The 22,460-nt window shown below is 39.1% G+C and overlaps 1 protein-coding gene across 5 annotated transcripts in view; it reads right to left on the bottom strand.

Annotated features, from left to right (window-relative positions):
• Positions 1-22,460, bottom strand: part of SLC35D2 (solute carrier family 35 member D2) — an 83,878-nt gene that overhangs the window by 18,149 nt on the left and 43,269 nt on the right. For 4 of the 5 annotated variants that reach the window (XR_010322944.1, XM_064291128.1, XM_064291126.1 and 1 more), the window contains 5 exons: positions 13,615-13,686; positions 12,426-12,494; positions 11,512-11,662; positions 5,966-6,058; positions 1,018-1,085 (listed from right to left, as the gene is read on the bottom strand). Coding sequence is in view for 4 of the 5 variants with exons in the window: in XM_064291128.1 (XP_064147198.1) it covers positions 1,018-1,085; positions 5,966-6,058; positions 11,512-11,662; positions 12,426-12,494; positions 13,615-13,686 (453 nt within the window). In the remaining variant the exon portion in view is untranslated. Of the gene's footprint in view, positions 1-1,017; positions 1,086-5,965; positions 6,059-7,769; positions 7,873-11,511; positions 11,663-12,425; positions 12,495-13,614; positions 13,687-22,460 lie in introns of all 5 variants that reach the window. The other variant, XM_003407502.4, reaches the window with a different exon arrangement.

The following is a 22,460-nucleotide window of genomic DNA, read 5'->3' as shown; positions in this document are numbered from 1 at the left end:
GGTTAAATATTAAGTCAGAAACAGCTAAAGAGAGAATTAGTGAACTGGAAGATATACACAGATGTTTTTACTGTATGTTACTACATCGAGCAATTAAAATAAAGTTTGAGAACTGACTAAAATTCTTAGTTCATTTACACATTATAAAAATTGTAGTATTAGTGGTTAAAAAAATAAGGGCAATTATCTTTCTTCACAGAAAAAAATCCTTTGGTAAATAATTCTCTGAGACAGTAATTCTAAGTTTCAGCCTGGCATAAGACACAGGTGACTGGGTAGGTATAGCGCCCAGCTCAGAAAGAATACTCCAGAAACTTCCAACACTGGTTGCCTATGCAGTGCCAGAGGGCAGGGAAGGGAGGGTGGCTTAAGTTCCTGTGTATTCTTTTGCACCTTTTGGATTATTTACTTGTTGCATCTATTATCTATGAATGAATTTTCACATTTTTAGGAGATAAAAAAAAAAAAAAAAAAACAAGCTACATGGCCTGTCAACAGGAAGATATACCTAAAGAAATTTCCAAGAACAAAAGCCTAAAATTATTGGATATTACAGCAGGCTGAATATCTCTCCTCAGAGATTTTTCTGAATATAGCATATACCACTACAGAAAATGGTTGTCACTTGTATCCTATGTTTATATGAGGTGGAGAGCTTGAAAAATTAGGACACTGGAACAGAGACAAAAACACAATACTCAGCTTGATATGTCCACTGACTTCATTTCAGACTAACTTCCAGAAATCAATAGGCAATACCTCATAATGGAGTAGAACGTAACATGAGTATGAATTTCAAAGATAAAATGGATAACACGGCTTGCTCCCCATCTTTCAGGCTGGCCTCCCAGGTGTTCTGGGGGCCAAGCCAACTCCTCTGCTACAAGGGAACTTTCTAGAGAAAATTGGGAAAGCACAGATGAAGAGATTTTTACAGAGTAGACAGAACATATACTTTTCTTTGACTTGTTAAGAGATACCACAGACCAAAGCTTCTACTTATCTATGGTGTCTTACCCCAAAAAGCAGGAAAGAAGAAACTGTATGATAAATAGAACATTCTTCCACTGGTTGAATTCAGTAGCCTATTATTAAAAAGAAAGAAAACTAAAGATTAGATTAATAATATGGTTGAATTAATAATAATGCACTCTAAGTCCACAGGTTTTACCAAATTGTGCCCTTGATTACAGGAACCATCTTCCCAACCAGAAAATACAATTTTAAAAATCCTAATTAATACCAGTTGTGTGACCATGGGCAAATCACTTTTCTTCCCTGAACCTTGGTTATATTTTACAAGTTTTACCAAAAGTTCCTCAAAAGATTGGCAGGAAGATTAAATGATATTGTTTAGAACCTTGTAGGTAGCAAGTACAAAATAACAGCTATTATTGTCGAGGCTGTTGTTGAATCTTTACTGATCTGTAGTCACAAAATCAAGATTGAGTTTACTCTTCATAAATAATCTTAGAAGAAAGTTTATTACCAAATTAGTAGTGTTGGCAAGACTTTAAGAAGACCTTAAGTCCACGAATTGTTTTCAAGAACTTGTCATCGCTTAGGAAGTATCAGGAAGAAACAAACTTTTACTTACTATCTACAAAGCAATCAAATAATTGGAGTGGAGGAGATGGTGGGCAGAGAAATATAAGACTCAGTTTCTGCCCTCCAGGAACGTAAACCCCAAGAGAGAAAAGGAAATTAACCTTTTTGAAATGACAGGTAACAATAAAGAAAGGAGTATTTTATTCATGACTTGTCCCTTGTCTGTACCCAAAACATGATTTGAAAGTGACTCAAGACTATACATAAGTACGTACTGAATAATGTGATTAAATATAAATTCTCTGTAAGTCCCCTTCGCTGTCTGGTAAATACTTTGTTAGCCAAGACTCAGTAATTCTATGTATTTAAAACTATCTATATATTTTTATATATTTCTGAGTTTATATTTCAGATTTGTTAAATTAAAATGGAATTCTCTTCTCAATTAGTGTACCCTTATCATGTTACTGTCATTGTAATACTTTGCCTACATCTCTTAACAAAAAGATACACTTTAACACTTGATAACTATAAAAACTGATTGATGGGTACATTGTGGGGGGGGAGTTATACTATTCTCTTTCCTTCTGAATGTGTTTGAAAGTTTCTATCATTAAGCATTTTTTAAGAAAATACTTGTGAAATTAAAAAATATATATAAATTTGTCTTATAGCAAGCCCCAAGCCCATCAAGTAGACAGAAAATACCTAAGATAATTAAAGCCAGAAAGTTCATGCTAAGACAGAGACCAAACCAAAACTAAACAAAAACTAAATAAAACACCCAAGGTCAGAGTCTGAAATTAAAATAAAATTGCCAGTAAGAGAAAAACATAAGTCCAAACATCAAACCAAGGGCAGAAGAACATTTACAGGCTCAAAGAGCTGGAAATATTTATGCACGCTAAATAAAAACTATATATTGTTGACATCACATAAACCATTGAAAGCTATTCAGTCATATTCATAAAAACATTTGAATTCTTCACTGATCTAATTTTTGGTGGACTTTAGTTTTATTTTGTCTCTTTAATAACTGAGGCAGTACTGGTAGCATTAAAAAATAATAATAATGTAGCATATTTATTTGAAAACTTGGAAAATAATTAAAGATGAATACCAGTAAAGTACTTATTACTTCAGACTTACTTTTCCAGTCTAAGTTTGTTGAAGTGTGACTCTTTGTCATTTTAGGAGCACACAATGCACTTACGGTTTTTTAAATCAGTAAAAAAAAAAGAAAAAAAAAACAACTCCCATTATTTATCCCTATTCAACAACTGTAATACACTAAGCTACTCTGAACTTACTGCCCTGATTCAAATGACTAAAGAAAGTCCACCCACTCAGTATTTTCCTAGGGCCTAATTTGTTAACAAGAGGAGCTGTCATCACCGACTTTGTAGATCAGAGACAGAACCAAGGTCCTGCTAAGAGATATATTGACTGTGTACAGTCCAAGGTCCAAAAATGAGTTCCTGACGCAGTGAGTCAAGCACACAAGTTTCACCACAATCTCTGATCCTCCCCATCTCTGCTAATCTCAGTCACCCAGGAAAAATGACTCATCAAATTACTCCTTCCAGCTACAAAAGAAGTTAACATTTTGCTCCAGTTCATCAATCAAACCAAACCTGGAATATCAAATGCAATTTTATATTGCATTTAGCATACCTAATTCTATAAATTGCTTCGTTATTGTATTTGGGTCACGATCTAAAACGGATTCAGCCATGGCTAAAAGAGATCATTTGGAAGGAGTTCACCCTGATTCCAATGAACACAGAGTAGATCACTGTTCGCAGTGAAGACCGCTGTCTTCGAGTTGATTCTGACTCATACTGACCCTGTAAGACAAAGTAGAACTGCCCCATAGGGTTTCCAAGGAACATCTGGTGGATCCAAACTGTCAACTTTTTGGTTAGCAGCTGTCCATTTTTTCTACACTATGTTTGCCTTTTTCTTACTTATTACAGTAAGTGTTTGTCCCATGTCTTTTGGCATCTCTTTGTCATACAATAGTTTAAATCAAAATACACTCAACTACCATCCTTGGGAAGTTATTTAAATACTATGCCCTAGATTCTGTTTTTGTGAAATAGGGATACAAATAATCCTTTCTCCTCTAGGGCCTCTGTGAGAATGCAATGAGATAGTGCGTGAGCATTGCTTCAAACGATGCCGACACAGTAAGTTCTCAATAACCAAAGCCAAACCCCTTGCCGTCCAGTCAATTCCAACTCATACTGACCCTACCGGACAGCATAGAACTCCCCCATAGGGTTTCCAAGGAGTGCCTGGTAGATTTGAACTGCCGACCTTTTGGTTACCAGCCAAGCTTTTAACCACTGTGCCACCAGGGCTCCAAGTTCTCAATAAATATTAGCTATTACTTTTATTATTCTCACATGAGACAGTATAATTCTCCATGATAATTTATTACAGGCAGGTGGCGACTCCTGAAGGCACCATGCTATAAAAGTTCATAAGCCAATGATTTGGATCTGAGAACCTGCTGTATTCCTACTGAAACAGTGTTATAAATTATTAACATGATACAACTAGTCTGTGTGACTCAGAAAGCACTAAAGTTCGGTTCCTGGTCACTATACCATGGGCAACACTGTTCCTATGGCAAAACATGCTTTTGCTCCAATGAGCCTTCTAGGAGTTTCTATATTTCTATTTCTAGGAATAAATATGTATTTGAAGCAGCTATAAAGCACCAGAATTTCAGAACAGATAAACCCCAATAATTTAAAAAAAAAAAAAAACCTCATTTCTGTGATAATGAAATGAGACAAGCCACTAGGACCACTTCATTATGAGTTCATTTTGTTTTGTGTAATGTTGCTGACACCAAATTGGTTTAAAATCGACTGAGGTTGATGGAAATAAAAACAATCATTTTTAAATATCTTGGCCGCTCATTATTTCTAGAGAGGTGTCTGTCGGGTGCTTGCTCTGTCTTCCAGTAGCAAAGGTCCAGGGTCACACACCGCCAGTATCCAAACGTAATTAACCCCAATCAGGAAACTCTTCATCACAACTGGTGTTTCTTGGTTGTTTTGAACAAAAATACACACCAATCAATGGCTATTTGATCCCTCCTGGGGATGTGGCTGCTAAGCCCTTCTGCTGTTCCTTCATTCTCTGTCCAGGACTGTATAAAAGAGAAGGTGTAGCTTTGGGAAAGAATCAAGAGCCCCAACAACTAGGTCCACTCAGGTCGGTCCCACTAGTTCACAGGCACTGCAGCCTTCCGAATTCATTCAGTCCCCTGAAAGGGTGACAGACTGGACCAACTTTCAACCACTGTGAACCAACACAGCCACACTGTTTGTTAAACACTGAAATACCATAACGTCTTTAGGTAAACGGAGGCTGCACAGGACCCCTGACAACCCTCCACCCCGTCCAGCTGCAAAAGGGTCAGCGCCTGGCCAGCCCCGCGTTAGTCTGCTGAGCCAGGATTTTGCCTCTCATGCCTAGTTTCTCATACGAACTCAAATATCTCCCTTAGACACAGGCAAAATTCTTAGAAGTGGTATAGCTGGCAACATCCTGAAGAAACCAGCTTGGCAGGGCCCAGCACACTGAAGGTGGCCATTGCTGAAGTCAATGGGGTGAATTATTCACACTTTGTATGCGATTAGGCCTCCAGTCCCCCCAGCTGAGCCTAGTATTTTATTATTAAAAAAAATTTTTTTTTTTTATTTTACCTGTCTCTCACAAGCAAAGAGTAGATAAAAGGTAAACAGAGCAAGTACTGAAAATACCTTCGCAAAATTCAAACGTAAATCCTGGAGTATTTGGAGGCAAAATGACATGAAGTCTGGGATTTGCATTAAAATACATCAAGCCCCCCCACCCAAAAAAAGTGGGGTCGACGAGGATAGATGAAACAAGAATGGTGAAATTTCTTAAGCATTGAATCTGGGTAATGGGTGCATGGGAGTTATTCTTTCTACTTTGTGTATATTTCAAAATGTCCATAATAAAAGGGAACGCACAGGTGGGAGGATAGGTGGACGGATGGACGGACAGACAAATGAATAAAAAATCCAGTTAAAAACTATCAAAATTTCTTTCTAGGCTAAGAGGCTTTCACAGGGTCATCACCTCAGCAAAGGCGGATGCTAGGACTCAGACTCAGATTGTTATTATTGTTTTCCAAAAAATTTGAAGTCCAGAGTTCTTATCACTACTTCCAGCTAACTCGCATGTGGCTAGAGACTCCTGACCACAAAGAGATCCTGCCCAAGGTGTTATGAGGGATAGCAAACATCTTGCTTTCATGAAACCTCCAAGTAACCCTAGTTACCTCTACACATTTTATTTCAGTGAGGACCAAAGGTGAAATATTAAAATTTAAATAGACTGCTAAGTAAGAACGTGAAGACTGTCATCAGCTCACCTGTTGAAAGTCCCCAGTGGAGACACTAATAACAAGTGTTGGGATAATCATAAAGCAGGCATTGTAGAAAAGCACACCGTATTTCCCCAGCTCCTGGAAAGAAAAAGAAAGCCCCTAGTCAGTTTTACAACTATGAAGCATCAGATTTCCTGGGGCCATTTACACAGCTACGTATTTATGCACCGTTAGAATACGCATCCTGGTCACTGAGACACTGCTGTATTGGGATATTTGGGGGAAATCTCTGACATAAAATGCTTCATTTCAAGCATACTATAATTTCAGAATAAACCTTCATTTACCACAAAAATTACAGAAAAGATGGATGGAGACGGATGGCCTCCGGGGTTCCAGGCATCCCTAACATCTTGTGTTTTTAAAAAGCTGTGTTATTCCAGATGGAATGTCTGGAACAAGATAAGGGCATTAAAAATGTTAATATCAACAGAACTCCTTAAAAATAGCCGTTGTTTCCATTAAAGAGTAGCAGGCTTAAAACACCAGCTATCTCATCTTCCAATCTTGCCTGTATTGACTTTTTATTAAAGTGGCGACACCCCTTCTCCACCCTTTTCAATAAAGGGTGACATATTGTGATTGTCAAAAGGGAGCAAACCTGGCTTGGTAACACAGCCATCCTGACAAAGCAATGGCCACGCAGATAAAAACAGAGCAGAGAAATAGCCCTCACTGAACACAAAGAAAACCTTGGAACAAAGAAACATATGTCTGGCTCATCCTCCTGGGCTTCTGGTAACAGCTGGGTGGGGTGAGGTCTGGGGGCCTCTAGACAGAAGACAGCCCCACAGAATCCAGGTCCTGGCTATGAGTCAGAATCGACTCATGGCAATGGGTATTTTTGGGGGAAGGAAAGCTGACCGCCCACCAGGCACTCGTGATGAGGAGAGGCAGCAATTTCAGGCAAAGTCTAGAAGGTTATTTCTGGGCACGACCTTTCAAATTATCCATTCCAACAATCTTATTCCAAAGATGAGGAAATGGAGTGTTAGAGATGTGAAGGTCCAAAGTCATGACAGCCAGTAAGTGGCAAAAGTCGTGCCTGTAACCCAGGTCTCTAGCCTCTCAAATTAGAATTGCTCTCAGAATACCACTACCACTGACTGCCCCTTCGTCACTGAAGATTACAGTAAAAAAAAAAAAAAAAACTTTCAATTTTAAGCATATTTACTGCCAGTGGTTACAGGAGCCCTGGTGGCGCAGTGGTTAAACACTCGACTGCTAACCGAAAGGTCAGTGGTTTGAACCTACCAGCTGCCCCTTGGGAGAAAGATGTGGCAGACTGCTTCCATAAAGATTACAACCTTGGAAACCCTATGGGGCAGCTTTGCTCTGTCCTACAGGGTCGGTACGAGTCAGAATTGACTGGATAGCAACGTGGTTAGTGGTTATGAGGGGCTGGAGAGAGCAGAGAATGAAGAGGTTTTGCTTCATGGGTACAGCGTTTCTGTTTGGAGTGATGGCAAAGTTTTGGAAATAAAAGCGGTGACAGTTGCAATAAAAAAGTTACTGTCCTTCAAAAGAAAGAATACCCTTCTTATATATTCTGACTTTCTATCTAAAATAGTAGTACCCTTGCCCTCGTAATCTAATTTCACCCCAAAACTTTGCAAGATTAGGAGTAACAAGAACTGACAATGACAAAGTAATTTTTAAAAATCAGTAAACTATAGATCCTGTCATGTAATTTAAATTGCATGCCAACTTTACAAGTTTGTTTTCTTTTCTCATGTAATTTCAGAGGCCAGATTATAAGGGTAAAAGCCATAGAGGGCAGGTCTGGTACCTTTGGGTCCATTTTCTGTTTGGTATAAACTCCATTTGCAGCTGTGAAGATATCATTCAGGAACACAAAAATATAGCCTTCCAAGTTAAAAGCAAGGTCAGAACTGGCAGGAAGAACACAAAAGGAGGGATGGTTATTTAGAAACTACCTGCCCTCAAAGTCTGCCTGGTTTACTTTTCCCTAATCAAAGCCATTTGTGAGGCCAGCAACTACCTTTTCTATGACACAATTTCCTACTTGGCCCTACTCTCTTTAGTGTGGAATGGTTAATTCCTCTGCTTTGCCGCCAGACAAAACAAAACCAGATGGATCAAGTGGCTTCAACTTACTCGTGAATGGCCGAAACCCCGAGGGACACGAACCATCTTCCTCTAACTGCAAAGCCCCTTCTTTTGCTAACTGATAAATCGCCGTCATAATTGGTGAACACTGACTTTTCTAAGGGGAGTGATTCGTCCAACCTGCCCAGTGTCCGTGCTCGTGGTAGTAAACAGGGCCATCCCCAGGGGACAGCCAATGTGGGGACAGCTGTGAGAGTGGGCAGCTGGCCTGTGGCTGGGGAAGACGGGTCTAATGAGAAAGCGACACTTCCATCTGGTGCCCAAAGAGTCACACCATGCAGCCCCGTCCATCAAAAAGGTAAGACGGGCATTTATTTCTTCTTCTGGGCAACTCCTTAAAGCCTCCTCTCTTTGAAGATGTCTTCTCTTCAGTTTCCATTTTAAATAAATAACATCAGTATAAAAATGTTTGGGGGACATGGCAGAGGGAGGGGAGAGAACAACAGCTGAGCAATCCATGTGATTCACCCACCTGCACTCGATTCTTGCAGATGGTACTAAACCCATGTCACAATTCAAAAACACATATTCAAATAAGATTACTTCCGAACAACAAAAAAGAAATAGGTATATAGATACAGTGTGAGATCAAACGGTGGTAGAACTCTTGCCTTCCATGCAGGAGACCCAGGTTCGATTCCAGACCAATGCGTCGCATGAGCAGCTACCACCCATCTGTCAGTGGAAGCTTGTGTGTTGCTATGATGCTGAACAGGTTTCAACGGAGCTTTCAGACTAGGACAGACTAGGAAGAAAGGCCTGGCTATCTACTTCAGAAAATCAATGGAAACCCTACGGATGACAATGGTCTGATATGCAATTGGTAGGTCACGGGGATGGCGGAGGACTAGGCAGTGTTTTGTTCCATTGTGCATGGGGTCACCATGAGTCCAGGTGGCTCTACAGCAGCTAACAACAATGACAACAACAAGGTCAAATGCTAAATAAGCCTCTTGCCACTCTCAGAGCTCAGGAAGTTCCCCCAAGGACCTGGGAGCCCTGTCTTTGAAACGTATCATGTTGGAAGATACAGCCCTGTCTCCTGGGTTCCTAGGAGAAGACGGGCTTAACTTCAGCTGTCACCTGACTCCAAACTGCAAAGCCTACCTCCAGGCATAAAGATATGAGAAAGCTAGCAATTTGACCTTGAAAACATAAATGTGTGTTGTATCCATTTAGCTATACAGAGCAGTATGATTTCTGTCTTTGCAATATCTTTAGCAAGTTGCCTCTGCCGCATCGCATTCTGGTTCAATGCTTACTAATAAAATTCTTTTCTTTCTCTGCTACTTTTGAGGAGAAGTTTTCTCGGTTGGGAGCACAGACACAAAAATTACAAAATCTGAACTCAAAGTGAATCAGATTTTGCCTAATGTTTTCACCAGTATCATTACCTTCAAATATATTTGTGAGAATATAAATTAATTTTAGATTCATTATAAATCAAAATTCTTTGACTCAATCACAAAAAAAAAAATGGTTTTCTCAAATCGCTTGCCAATCCACGTTTAATTCAGTGTTAAGAAGATTTTACCATTCCCTGAAACGGCTAAGTGGAATGTGTAGAAAAGGTCAAAAGGTGGAAATTAACAGATAAATGGATAAGCAAAATGCTGTATTGCCATATAAACAAACAAACAAACAAAAAAACTCATTGCGATCTAGTCAATTTTGACTCATAGTGACCCTATAAGACAGAGTAGAACAGTCCCACAGGGTTTCCAAGGGGTGCCTGGTGGATTCCAACTGCCAACCTTTTGGTTAGCAGCTGTGGCTCTTGACCACTGTGCCACCAGGGCCCCCCCGTATTTCCATATAAAGAATTGTTATTCAGTCATAAAGAGAAATGAGGTCCTGATCCATGCCACAACGGGATGAACCTTGAAAACATCCTGCTGAGTGAAGTCAGACACAAAAGGACAAATATTGCATGATCCCATTTATATGAAATATATAGAATTGGCAAATGTATAGAGTACGAAGATGATTAGTGGTTACCAAGGGCGGGAGGGAGAGGGGAAGGGAGAGTCACCACCTAGGGGGCACTGAGCTTCTGTTAACGGTGATGAGAAAACTGGAAAAGGAGAGTGGCAATGTTGCACAGCATGACGAATGTAATTAATGCCACTGAACTGTACAAGCCCAAAATACCTAAATGGTAAATGAAGGGAGAGAGAGAGGGAGGAAGAAATGAAGGAAAAAAGGCAGGCGACCAGGCTTCCAGAGGAATGGGAAGCAGGGGCTGCTCACTTCCTCAGTGTTCTTCCCATTCCCAGTGTTCTCAGCTTTCCCACTCTAGGGGCCAGGGGTTCCCAAAGGGGTGCTCCTACTCCCTGAACCCTTGGTCAGCTGTCGGAGATCTTACCTTTAATTTGTCTAGGGCAGTAGTAAAAGCACAGGTGTTTGAGAATCTGTTTTATAAATAAGAGCAGATTCATGGTGACTCCTCATGGTTGTCATTAAGCTGTTCACAGACTTTCAGTCTTTTCCAGCGGAATGGTTGGACTATACTTTTCCGCACCTTTGAAAGCTAGGAATGGCTGTGTGACTGGCTTTGGTGAATAAAATGAAGCTTTAGGAACCCGAATACAATTCCCCAGATTCCCTTTCCTGCCTGGATGACTGAGGAAGCCCCTTTTGAGGTAGAGACTCCACGAGAGGGCCCTGAACAATACAAGATGGATTCTGCTTGCAAAGAATTCTGGGAGAGAACCAGAGTACCTTACTGAGCAAGTAACTTGATCCAAGAGAAAAACACACCCAACACCTGGCTTCAGACAGCATCAACTGAAACCCACTAACTAGTACAAAAACTTAGAGTTTTTCACCCATCACAGATTAACCCATTGCTGTCAAGTGGATTCCATCTCAGACCGACCCTGTAGGACAGAGCAGAACAGCCCCACAGGGCTTCCAAGGAATGTCTGGTGGATTCGAACTGCCGACCTTTTGGTTAGCAGCCAAACTCTTAACCACTATGCTACCAGGGTTTCCCATCATAGATTAGACATGTTTTTTCCTGACTCCCTTGTACATATTCTTGCACATAAGCACTGGGTATATAAACATCCACCCCTTACCACTGTGTGCAGACTTCTACCCAGGTGACTTGGCTCTGCCCTTCGCTGGCATCTTGGCACTGGCTTCTCTAAGTTCCCTAATAAGTCTAGATCCGATCAACCTGGCTTTTCCCGCCCCTCTCTTTCAGAATCTGACCTGTGCCCCTCAGAGCCACTCCTTCCACTGGTCCGGTGGGGTGCCACACTCCATCAGCCTGGTCTCCAAGTAACTGCCATGAGCACAACCCTCCCTCAAACATTAGCCATGTAGGTTTGCCTGCTTAGCGTGTGCAGAATAAATCTGGTATGTCAAACCAACGGGATGTGGGGGTTTTTTCTTACCACAGCATAAACTGGCTCATCTGACCAAGGCTGTTCTTCAACTACTGTATTTTGATGGAGTTTGAGGGAGAGGAAAGAAGGAAAGGTCACAGCTGGCCAGCTGCTAAGAACTGTGAAGATCACCCCAGGAATGTTATCCGTTCTCTGAGGGCTGGAGGAAGGGAAAGGCTGAGAATCACTATTCCAAGCTGGATCTGCAGTGAGTTAGATGCTTCTGGAAACACTATTTACCCTCTCAGCTCATTAGATATTATCGCTGTTGTTGATGTTATCTGCCATCGAGTCAGCTCCCAACTCATGGCGACTCCATGCCCAGGCCTATGCCATCCCCATGATCAGTTGTGAATCAAGCCATTGTGATCCTTAGGGTTTTCAAGTTAAAATTCTTATTTTTAAATTGAAGACAAACATTCAGTAATAAAAGTAAGCAGTTCTCTCCCTTTTATGAAGAAAAGCTCTTTTAGTATCTCATAATGGTCTCTTTGGAGTCCCTGGGTGGTGCAGACAGCTAACACACTCAGCTGCTAACCCAAAGGTTGCTGGTTCACGTCCACCCAGAGGCACCTCCGAAGAAAGGCCTGACGATCTACTTCTGAAAAATCAGCCACTGAGAACCCTGTGGAGCTCAGTTCTACTCGGACGCACACGAGGTGGCCACAAGTCAGAGTCAACCCGACAGCAACTTTTAGTTTGGGTTTAATGCTCTATACATTGTCAGAAATGTCTTGGCCAACTTGGAACCCAGTTTAACTTTCCCAGGAGCACATGGGGGATTCCACTGACTTCAACAGATTTGTCTCTTGGCTGCTCAATTCAATTGCAGCCAGATGGAAAATGGAAAAACGGAGGATGGGGCCGAGCCTATTGTCAAAGACACAAAGAAGTCATTGAGCAGAAACAGTCCGCGGTCTTACCCAGCTGCTATAAAAGCACCAAGAATGATGGAGAAGACGCTGACAGTGATGCTCAATGAATACTGCTTCCTGTTTAAAAAAAAAAGAAAGGAAAGGGGGAGGAGAGGACATCAAAAGTAAGAATTACATTCAAAACACAAACCAAAAATAGACAGTCAACACTTTTAAAGCCAAAATCTAAGGGACAATGCTTTATACAGAGAAAGCACTAAAAGTGTTTCTAAGTAGACTAGGAATCAAACTAAATTTACTTTTTTCCTTAAGCAGTTTTCTTAATTTCATCATGAACTGATTTCTCTGTTCTCACTAGAAAGACGCCGGAACAAAACACAGATGCGCTCCTACTGGTCGGTCTAGTTGACCTGTACTTGTATCGATCATCCAAAAATAAAAGATAAAATTCAATGTCAGGGCTGAAAACATTGAGCCATTATCAAAATTTCATTGCTGCTAAATATTTCTTTACCACAAAATCAAGCATCACCTTTCTGGATGTCAGCCTGAGTACTCTAATGAGAAGTTATTATACCAAAATTACCAAAATTAATTTACTCTGATTCACACTATAATCAAGGCATGAGAATCAATTTCTGATTTCCTGCACTCCTACATATATACATGGACAGTTGCTCTCTCTGTTTTCCAAAATCAGTGTATATACCATCTGGCTCAGAAAACAGATTCTCATCTGTTTTTGGCTTGGGCTTTTTTTTTTTTCTTTCTTTCTTTTTTTTGTAATTTATTTTGTCTAACTATTTGTTTAAAGTAATATTAAAATTAAGAAAAACCACTCATCAAATTTTTAGGCAGAACAGTCAGGGAAATCAATAAGTAGCCAAAAACGTTTAATAGGGTTTTTCGTTCCCAATAAAAGTCAGTAGTTTTTATTTTCCGAATTTGTTATCTGAATTTTATACTTTTTCTATAATAAATACAAAGCATGTTTGTAATAAGAAATAACGCTTTTTAAAAACTTAAAGAGAAGGCAAAAATAATTTTTTTTAATTCTTAGGCAATCACCTGGACAGACAACTATGTTAAAGTGAATAAACCGTGTGCCCCGAAGTTATTGCAATAGTGATTTAAATCAACTCTTTGGAAAGCTGACTAGATGGCAAGAATTCCTTGAGTAAAAATAATGCCAGGAGAAGGGAGCACTGGAAAAATCAAGGAAAAGCAAAACAATCACCCAAGTATGACGGTTTCCAGGAGCAAAGTCAGAGGGATGGTAAACTTGCGGAGCACCGTAAACATCGGCAGGCTGTCAGGGAAAGATCCAAGTGCAACATCAGACAACAAGCATTTTTTTTTTTTTTTAACATGTTGTACACTTTTAATTATGCCTATTAATTTTCCAAATTAAATATAAAGAATTAACATTGATTCTGACATAGACCATTAATTAACCATATTAAATAATGAAAGAAATGCAGATTTAATAATCTTATGCCACTTTCACTTATTAGCAATTTAAAACATTGTATTACTTTGGGGTTCTGTTTGGAATTTCTTCCCTAACATTGGAAAGTGGTTAAAAGGGGAGATAGCAACAGTTATGAGGATGGCGCAGGGCGTTCTGTTGTATATAGGGTCACTATGAGTTGGAACCAACTTGATGGCACATAACAACAACAAAAACAACATGTATGTATAAATCTTATTGATAATTTTAACTCCATAAAATATATAGCATAAATTCAAGCTTTTATCTGATTTCCACTGTCTATAAGAGTTTAAAGAAATAAACTACAAAGATTGTGCTAAAATTGGTACAGATGGACTGCCACATACGGTTTCTAAAGAGCAGCTGGTGGATTCGAACTGCCGACCTTTTGGTTAACAGCCAAGCTCTTAACCACTGTGTCACCAGGGCACCCACGTGGACATAGTTTGTGGCAATGTGAAGCAATCCACCCTTTGGCAAATCAAGTTGAGACTATATATCAACAGTCATTAAACGGTCCTAATCTTGGGCCTGGAGCCCTGCTGGCCCAGGGGTTAAAAACTTGGCTGTTAACCACAAGGTCAGCAGTTTGAATTCACCAGCTGCTCTTTGTAAACCCTATGGAGCAGTTCTACTCTGTCTTATAGGGTCACTATGAGTCCATATCAACTCAACAGCAACACATTTGTTTTCTTTTCTTAATCTTAGACCTAATTATTCCTTGTTAGGAAATTTATCCTAAGGTAACAACCCAAAAGAAGGAAAAGACCATGAGCACAAAAATGGTCACAGCAGTAGTATCTTTGGAAAAAAACATCAAAACAGCCAAAATGTCAGACAAGACAATGGTTAAATAAATTATGACACATCCACTTGAGGGAACATTATACATATAGCTCTGTAATATAAAGAGTTTACCATTTCTGGGAAACAAATATTAAATAGAACAAGAAGATACAAAACTATGTAGAGTGTATGACAATAAAAAGATACATTCTCTACATGGAAGAAGACTGAAATGAATATTTAAAATAGTGTATTAGGGGATAAGGAGCCCTGGTGGCTGCCAACCACCAGGCAGTTCCAATCCACCAGCTGTTCCTAGGAAATCCTATGGGGCAGTTCAACTCTGTCCGACAGGGTCACTATGAGTCAAAATCGACTCAGTGACAATGGGTTTATTAGGGGATAAAATTATGGATTTTCCCCCAGACCTTACATAATGAGGCACACTGTCTTTTTAAAAATAAAATACTTAAGAACCTTTCACCCACTCTCAAAACCCACAGACTCCAAGACTCAGCTCAGTGCATGGCCAATGGACTTCAGGGATTGAACAGCCTGTCTCCGTCTGCTTCCAGATGAGACCATGAGAAGGTGATGAACTAGGAAAGGAAAGTCAGAACAGCAGCCCAGGAGGGACAGAGCCCTGCCCTTCCTGACCACATTATCTATTATCAATAACACTACAACCAGCGAGCATCTGTGAAGAATTTTTAAGAACTTTATATCCACAATTAAAGATGTCTTATGAGACTGATCCAAACCTCCTTTTTCAAAGTAAGCAAAAAAAGTTTTAATATTTTTAATTAAATTTCCAAGGTATTTTTTAGATGCCACCTTTTAAAGCCAGGCAAGATACACTTTGAAAAACTGAATGCTCTCCTCCCTAAGATCAAGAACTAAATAAGAATGTGCACTCTCACTATGTCTATCCAACATTCTAGCCAGGGCAATTAGGCCAGGGGGGAAAAAAGCATCCAATTTGGAGAGGAAAAAATAATCTCTATTTGCAGATAACAAGGTACATATAGAAAATTCTAAGGAATCCACAAAAAAAAAAAAAATTATTAGAAGTAATAAATGAGACCAACAAAGTTATGGGATACAAAATCAATATAAAAAAATAAATTGTACTTCTAAACACTAGCAATGGATAATTTGTAAATGAAATTAATGAAACAATTCCATTTACAGTACTAACAAAAATACTTAGGAATAAATTTAACAAAAGAAGTGTAAGACTCGTACACCAAAAACTACAAAACATTGTTAAAAAGTTTTTAAAAGACCTAATAAATAGAAAGGCATCCCATGTTCATGGATCAGAAGACTTATGTTGTTAAGATGGAAATACTCATCCATTAGGTTTACAGATTGAGCACATCAAAATTTTAGCTAGTTTTTTTTTTTTTTTTTTGCAAAAATTAACAACCTGACGCTAAAATTCATATGGAAGCACAAGGGATCCTTGAAAAATATTAACACTTTCTGATTTCAGATCTTACTATGAACCTAGAGTAATCAAGACTATCTAGTCCTAGCATAAAAATTGACATATAATCAACGGAATAAAATTGGGAATCCAGAAATAAATCCTTACAATCATGGTCAACTGATTTTTGACAACGGTGCCAAGACAATGTTATGGGGAAAGAATAGTCTTTTAACAAACTGTGTTGGAAAAATTGGATATCCACATGCAAAAAGTAAATCTGGATGCCTACTTCATACCATATGCAAAAAGTTAACTTAAAATGGATCAAAGGCCTAAATGTAAAAGCAAAAATGGAAGAAAGTATAGGAGCTAATCTTCATGATTTCGGGTTAGGCGGAGCCTTCTTAGGTAGAATACTAAAAGCACAAACAACAAAAGAAAAAATAGATAAATTGGACTTTAGAAAAACTGAAAACTTTTGCCCCTCAAAGGAAACCATCAAGAAAGTGAAAACTCTAACAGTTTTCTTTACAGAAATGAAGAAACCAATCCTCAGCTTTATAGGGAATGGCAAGAGGCCCCAAACAGCTAAAGCGATGTTGAAAGGCAGGAACAAAGTAGGAGGAATCACACATCTTGATTTTAAAACATATTATACTGCTACAGTAATCAAAACAGGTTGGTGCTGGTATAACAATAAAAAAAAAAAAATAGACACTGATAAAAGGTCAACCCAACCACAAAAGGCCAATTTGTTTGTCAGAATCAGAAAAGCTTTAAGGCTATAGGAAACTACACCAAAGGGGTGGGACAGCGTGCTCTAACTGGTTCAATTGACAGTGGATGTGTGTACCAAAAACTAAATAACAATTTATCCCAGGAAGCGAGTTAAAGAACTACCCATATACATAGCCCAGATAACAAATAAAAAACAACCGTCATATGACAGACCCAGGACTCCTGAGCCAAGAGACCAAATTGTTAGAAAAGAGAAACAAGAAAAGGTCACCCAATCATGATCTTAGCTCTTTGTCTTTAACCAATCATAGTCTGTAAGTAATTCACTCATAATGAATTAGCACCTGTCAAAATTGTATAAAAAGCACTTATAGGTTGTATTTTTTTAATTTTGATCTGTTTTAGCCTGAGTGCTTGCAGCCAATTTTTCATCTTTGTTTTCTGATATGACAATAAAAATCTCTTTGTTGCAGAAGGCTTTAGTGAAAGTTGTTTTCCTACAACAACAACTAGACCAATGGAATAGAATTGAAAGTCCAGAAATAAACCCAAGCATCTACGGTTAACTCATTTTTGACAAAGGTGCTAAGTGCATTCGATGGAGACAGAAAATCTCTTCAGTAAATGGTGCCGGGAAAACTGGATTTCTACATGCAGAAAAATGAAACAGAATCCATACCTCACACCATACACAAAAACAAATCCAAAACAGATTAAGGACCCAAGCATGCAAACTAAAACCATAAAATTCTTAGAAGAAAATGTAGGCCGACGCTGTTGAGCCTAGCTTTTAACAATGGATTATTTAATACACTAACGAAAGCACAAACAGCAAAAGACAAAATAAATGGGATCTCATAAAAGTTAAAAACTTTTGCTCTTCAAAAGACTTTACCAAAAAAGTGAAAAGACAAGCTACCAACTGGGGAATATCTTCAGAAACCATATGTCTGATAAGAATCTAATAACCAAAATATATATATAGAACTTTGACAACATCAAAAAGACAAATAACTCAATCACAAAATGGGCGAAGGACTTGAATAGACATTTCACCGAAGAGTGCATTCAAATGGCCATCAAACACTTGAAAAGATGCTCAGGGTCATTAGCCATCAGAGAGATGCAAATCAAAACCACAATGAGACACCCTTTCACTCCCACTAGGATGGCTAAGAGCCCTGGTGAGACACCAGGGACGGTATGTTAACAATGAACTAAAACCATTACTGAAGCCCACTCTTCGGACAAAGATTAGACTGGACTGTAAAACATAAAATAATACGTGTGAAGAGTGTGCTTCTTAATTCAAGCAGATACGAGACCAAATGGGTGGCTCCTATCGGGAGGCAGGATGAGAAGGCAGGAAGGGACAGGAACTGATGGCATGAACACAAGAAACCCCAGATGGAAAGGGGGAGTGTGCTGTCACATTATAGAGATTACAACTAATAACACATAACAATATGTGTATAAATTTTTGTATGAGAAATTAACTTGAGCTGTAAACTTTCACCTAACGCACAATTAAAAAAAAAAAAAGAGAGAGAGAAAGAAGAAAGAGGAAAAAAAAAAGACTCCTTGTGTTCCAAACAGTTCAGTGCTTGGCTGCTAACCAAAACGCTGGCTGTTCAAACCCACCCAGTGCTTCTGTAGGAGAAAGACCTGGCTATGTGCTCCTGTAAAGATTACAGCCAAGAAAAACCCTGTGGGGCAGTTCTATTCTGTTACACAGGGTGGCTAGGAATCAGAATCGACTCAGTATTAATGGGTTTCGTTTTCTTTTTTTTTTGGAGGATGGCTAAGATAAAAAAAAAAGAACAAATGTTGGTGAGGATGTGGAGAAATTGGAAAATTTATCCATTGCTGGTGGGAATACAAAATGATACAGCCATTGTGAAAAACAGTGTGGCAGGTCCTCAAAAAAAACTAAAAATAGAACTACCATATGACCAGCAAATTCCACTCCTAGGTATATACCCAAAAGACTTGAAAACACGGATTTGTACACCAATGTTCATTGCAGCACTATGAAATCCATCTACTGATGGGCATTTAGGTGGAAACAACCTAAATGCCCATCAACAGATGAATGTGGTACACATATATAACGGAATACTATTCAGCAAGTAAGAACAATGAAATCTTTATACATGCTACTATGTGGACGGAGCTGAAAGATATTATGCTGAGCGAAATAAGCCAGTCACAAAAGGACAAATATTGTATGACCTCACTTATATGAAATGACAAGAAAGGCAAATGTATAGAGACCAAAGTTTATTAGTGGTTAGCAGGGGCAGGAGTGAGGGGAAAAGGGGATTATTGCTTATGGAGTACTGAAATTAGGTTTAAGGTGATGGGAAAATCCCATTAAGGGTAGGGCTGCAGAGCCAATTATTGTAAGTGCTGTCAATGAGTTGTACACCTGTAAAAAGTTGAATTCGCAAAAGTTGTGTAATAGATACATTTACAACAACCACAAAAAAAAAAAAAGAGTAACTGGCAAGGCTGCTTATGTACAACCAAACATCTCCTGGAATTTGGTTCCTTGGTGTGGAGGTTTCATTGGACATTACAGTTAGTTGGCCTAATACTGAGTTTAGTGCTTCTGTTCTACCTCCCACTTTGTTGTGTAGTGCCTGGGGTCTTGAAGCTTGCAAGCAGCCTTCCGAGGCACAACGATTGGTCTCTATTCACCTGGAGCAACAGAGGAAGAAGGAGTGTCAGCAATAGGAGGAGGATATGAAATGTGTGGCTAATTGCCTCCATGAACAACTGCCTCCTTTACCAAGAGACCAGAAGAACTGGATGGTGTCTAGCTACCATTACTGAACATTTTGATCAAAGACTCTATAGAAGAATCCTGATCAAAAGGGGGGAAACGTAGAACAGGCTTTCAAACTCTCATGGAATCTAGATTTTCTAGAGCCATGGAGGCTGGATGAACCCCCGGAACTATTGCTCTGAGAAATCTTTAAACCTTAAACCAAAAATATCCCTGAAGTCTTCTGAAAACCAAACAATCATTTAGCTCAACTAGTAAAGAGCACTGTGCTCTGTTAAAAGCTATCTATATGGGATCAAGTTGACAACTGCAACTGGAAAGATTAGATATGAAACTTAGGGGCATTGAGTTTATGTTAATGGGGAAGGAACAACTCAGAAAAGATGAGAATGTTTATACAACTCAAAGAATGTAATCAGTGTCTCTGAATTGTACATGTAGAAACTGTTGAAATGGTGTATTGTTTTGCTGTGTATAGTGTTAACAACAACAACAAAATGAGTAAAATTTTTAAAAGAAGACTCAGCTCAGTTACAACATCCCTGATGGAGGCTTTCCTGCAAGCTTCTCACTCTCCTCTGTATCCGTGACTCCTTCAGGCTCTCACTCTATCTGATTCTGAATTCCCTGATGGCTAGGTAATCTGATATGGCACTATTTGTCCATATGTCTGCCATCAGCTGTTGCTGTTAGTTACTATCCTGTTGATTGAAACTCATGAAGACCCCATGTTTTCAGAGTAGCACTGCTGCATAGGGTTTTCAAAGCTATGATCTTTCAGAAGCAAATCACTATGCCTTAATTTGGAGGTGCCGGGTGGATTTGAACTCCAAACCTTTCAGTTAGTAGTCCAGCCCTTAACCACTTGTTCTACCCAGAGGCTCCTCTTTATCACCTAAAAAAATATATATATATATATCACCTACTATATTTTAATTCCTTGAGGGCATCATGACCACAAACTTTAGGCAGGTCTTCAATGCTGCCAGGATTCAACTCTCCAATTCTTCTCCTCCCATTCCCTCTTAAGTTTCTGCCCTAAACAGGCTTTTCACCCCACATCACACCACTGAAACTGCTCTCGTTAAGGTCACCAATGATCTCCATGTTGCTAAACCCAATAGACTGTTCTCAGTTCCCATATTACTTGACCTCTCAGAAACATTTGATGACCTAGATGATCACTCCCTCTTCCCTGGCTTCTGGGACACCATATTTACTTGGTTTTCCTTCTTTCTCACTGGTTCCTCCTTGTTCTCAACTGCTGTCTCCTCTTCTTCTCCCAGTCCTCCTAACATCTGAGTCGCTGAGGCTCAATCCTTATATCTCTCTTCTTTTCTGTATACTCTCATTCAGTCTCATAGCTTTAATCTTTCCATCTCTGTGCTACTGGCTCCCAACATATATCCCTATCCATGGCCTCGCCCTGAACTCCAGACTATAATATCTAACTGCTTATTCAACATTCCACCTGGATATTCAGTTTAATACACATTTCAAATTCAACATGTCCAAAATTGAACCCCTGACTTATAATCCCAAACTTCTTCACCCACATTCTTCCTTACCTCAATAAATGGCAACCACATTCTTCCACTTTATCAGGCTAAAAACTATGAGGTCCTTTTGTCTCTTTCTTTCTCTCCCCACATCTTATTCCTCAGGATATTGTATAGGCCCTTCCTTCAAAATACATCCGGCATCCAGACTGTGGTCTCTAAATATCATTTAACATTAAAAATAACCAAGGATCCTTGAAAAAATGGCAGGAAAAATATAAGCCTGAGACATTTTATGCCAGAAAGCATAGAAGTAATCAAAGACTACTAGGTCCATAAGACATAGGAGCCAACTTGAAGGCTTGAAGGGTTCCACTGGCCTGATATGGAACAATTTGAGGATCCAAAGAATTATTTGTACATTATGCTGAGTGAAAGAAGTCAGTCAAAAAAGGACAATTACTATACGATTCCACTTATATGAAATATCTAGAATAGGCAAATATATAGAGACTAAAGTTTATTAGTGGTTTCCAGAGGCAAGAGGGAGGGGGAAAGAGGGAAGTTATTGCTTAGGGGGCACTGGGTTTCTTAAAGGGTGATGGAAAAATCTGGAAACAAATAGTGGTGATAGTTGCACATGAGTATAATTAATGTCACTGAACTGTACACATAAAAAATGATGAAATGGCAAATGTTTTGTTATATACATATTTCCCCACAATTTAAAAAAATTATTTCTATAATGAATTTAAACTTACCAAGTAAGCAAAAACCCATAAATTCATAATGATAGTAAAAAAGCAAAAAACAACCCTCCCTGGTCACTACTGAAGGGAACAGGACATTCATTTATCACCCTGACCATTTATAAATAACGCATTTATCCTGCCTTTCCTGTGTGAATTAGTGGAAGTTTATCATTATTGAAGAATTTCAGACAATAAATGCAGGAGTGCTATAACTAGAAAGTCACCATTTTGCAATCCTTAATGAAATAGGAAAATTGGAAATTGTCAAAAATGAAATGGAACACATAAACATCAATACCCTAGGCATTAATGAGCAGAAATGGACTGGTATTGGCCATTTTGAATTGGACAATCATATAGTCTACTATGCCACGAATGATAACTTGAAGAGGAAAGGCATTGCATTCATCATCACAAAGAATATTTCAAGATCTATCCTGAAATACAATGCTGTCAGTGATAGGATAATATCCATACGCCTACAAGGAAGACCAGTTAATACGACTATTATTCAAATTTACGCAGCAACCACTAAGGCCGAAGATGAAGAAATTGAAGATTTTTACCAGTTTCTGCACTCTGAAATTTGATCAAAC

Source organism: Loxodonta africana, chromosome 9, assembly GCF_030014295.1.
Source record: "Loxodonta africana isolate mLoxAfr1 chromosome 9, mLoxAfr1.hap2, whole genome shotgun sequence".
Taxonomy (NCBI): Eukaryota; Metazoa; Chordata; class Mammalia; order Proboscidea; family Elephantidae; genus Loxodonta; species Loxodonta africana.
This window is presented reverse-complemented; position numbering and strand designations above follow the sequence as displayed.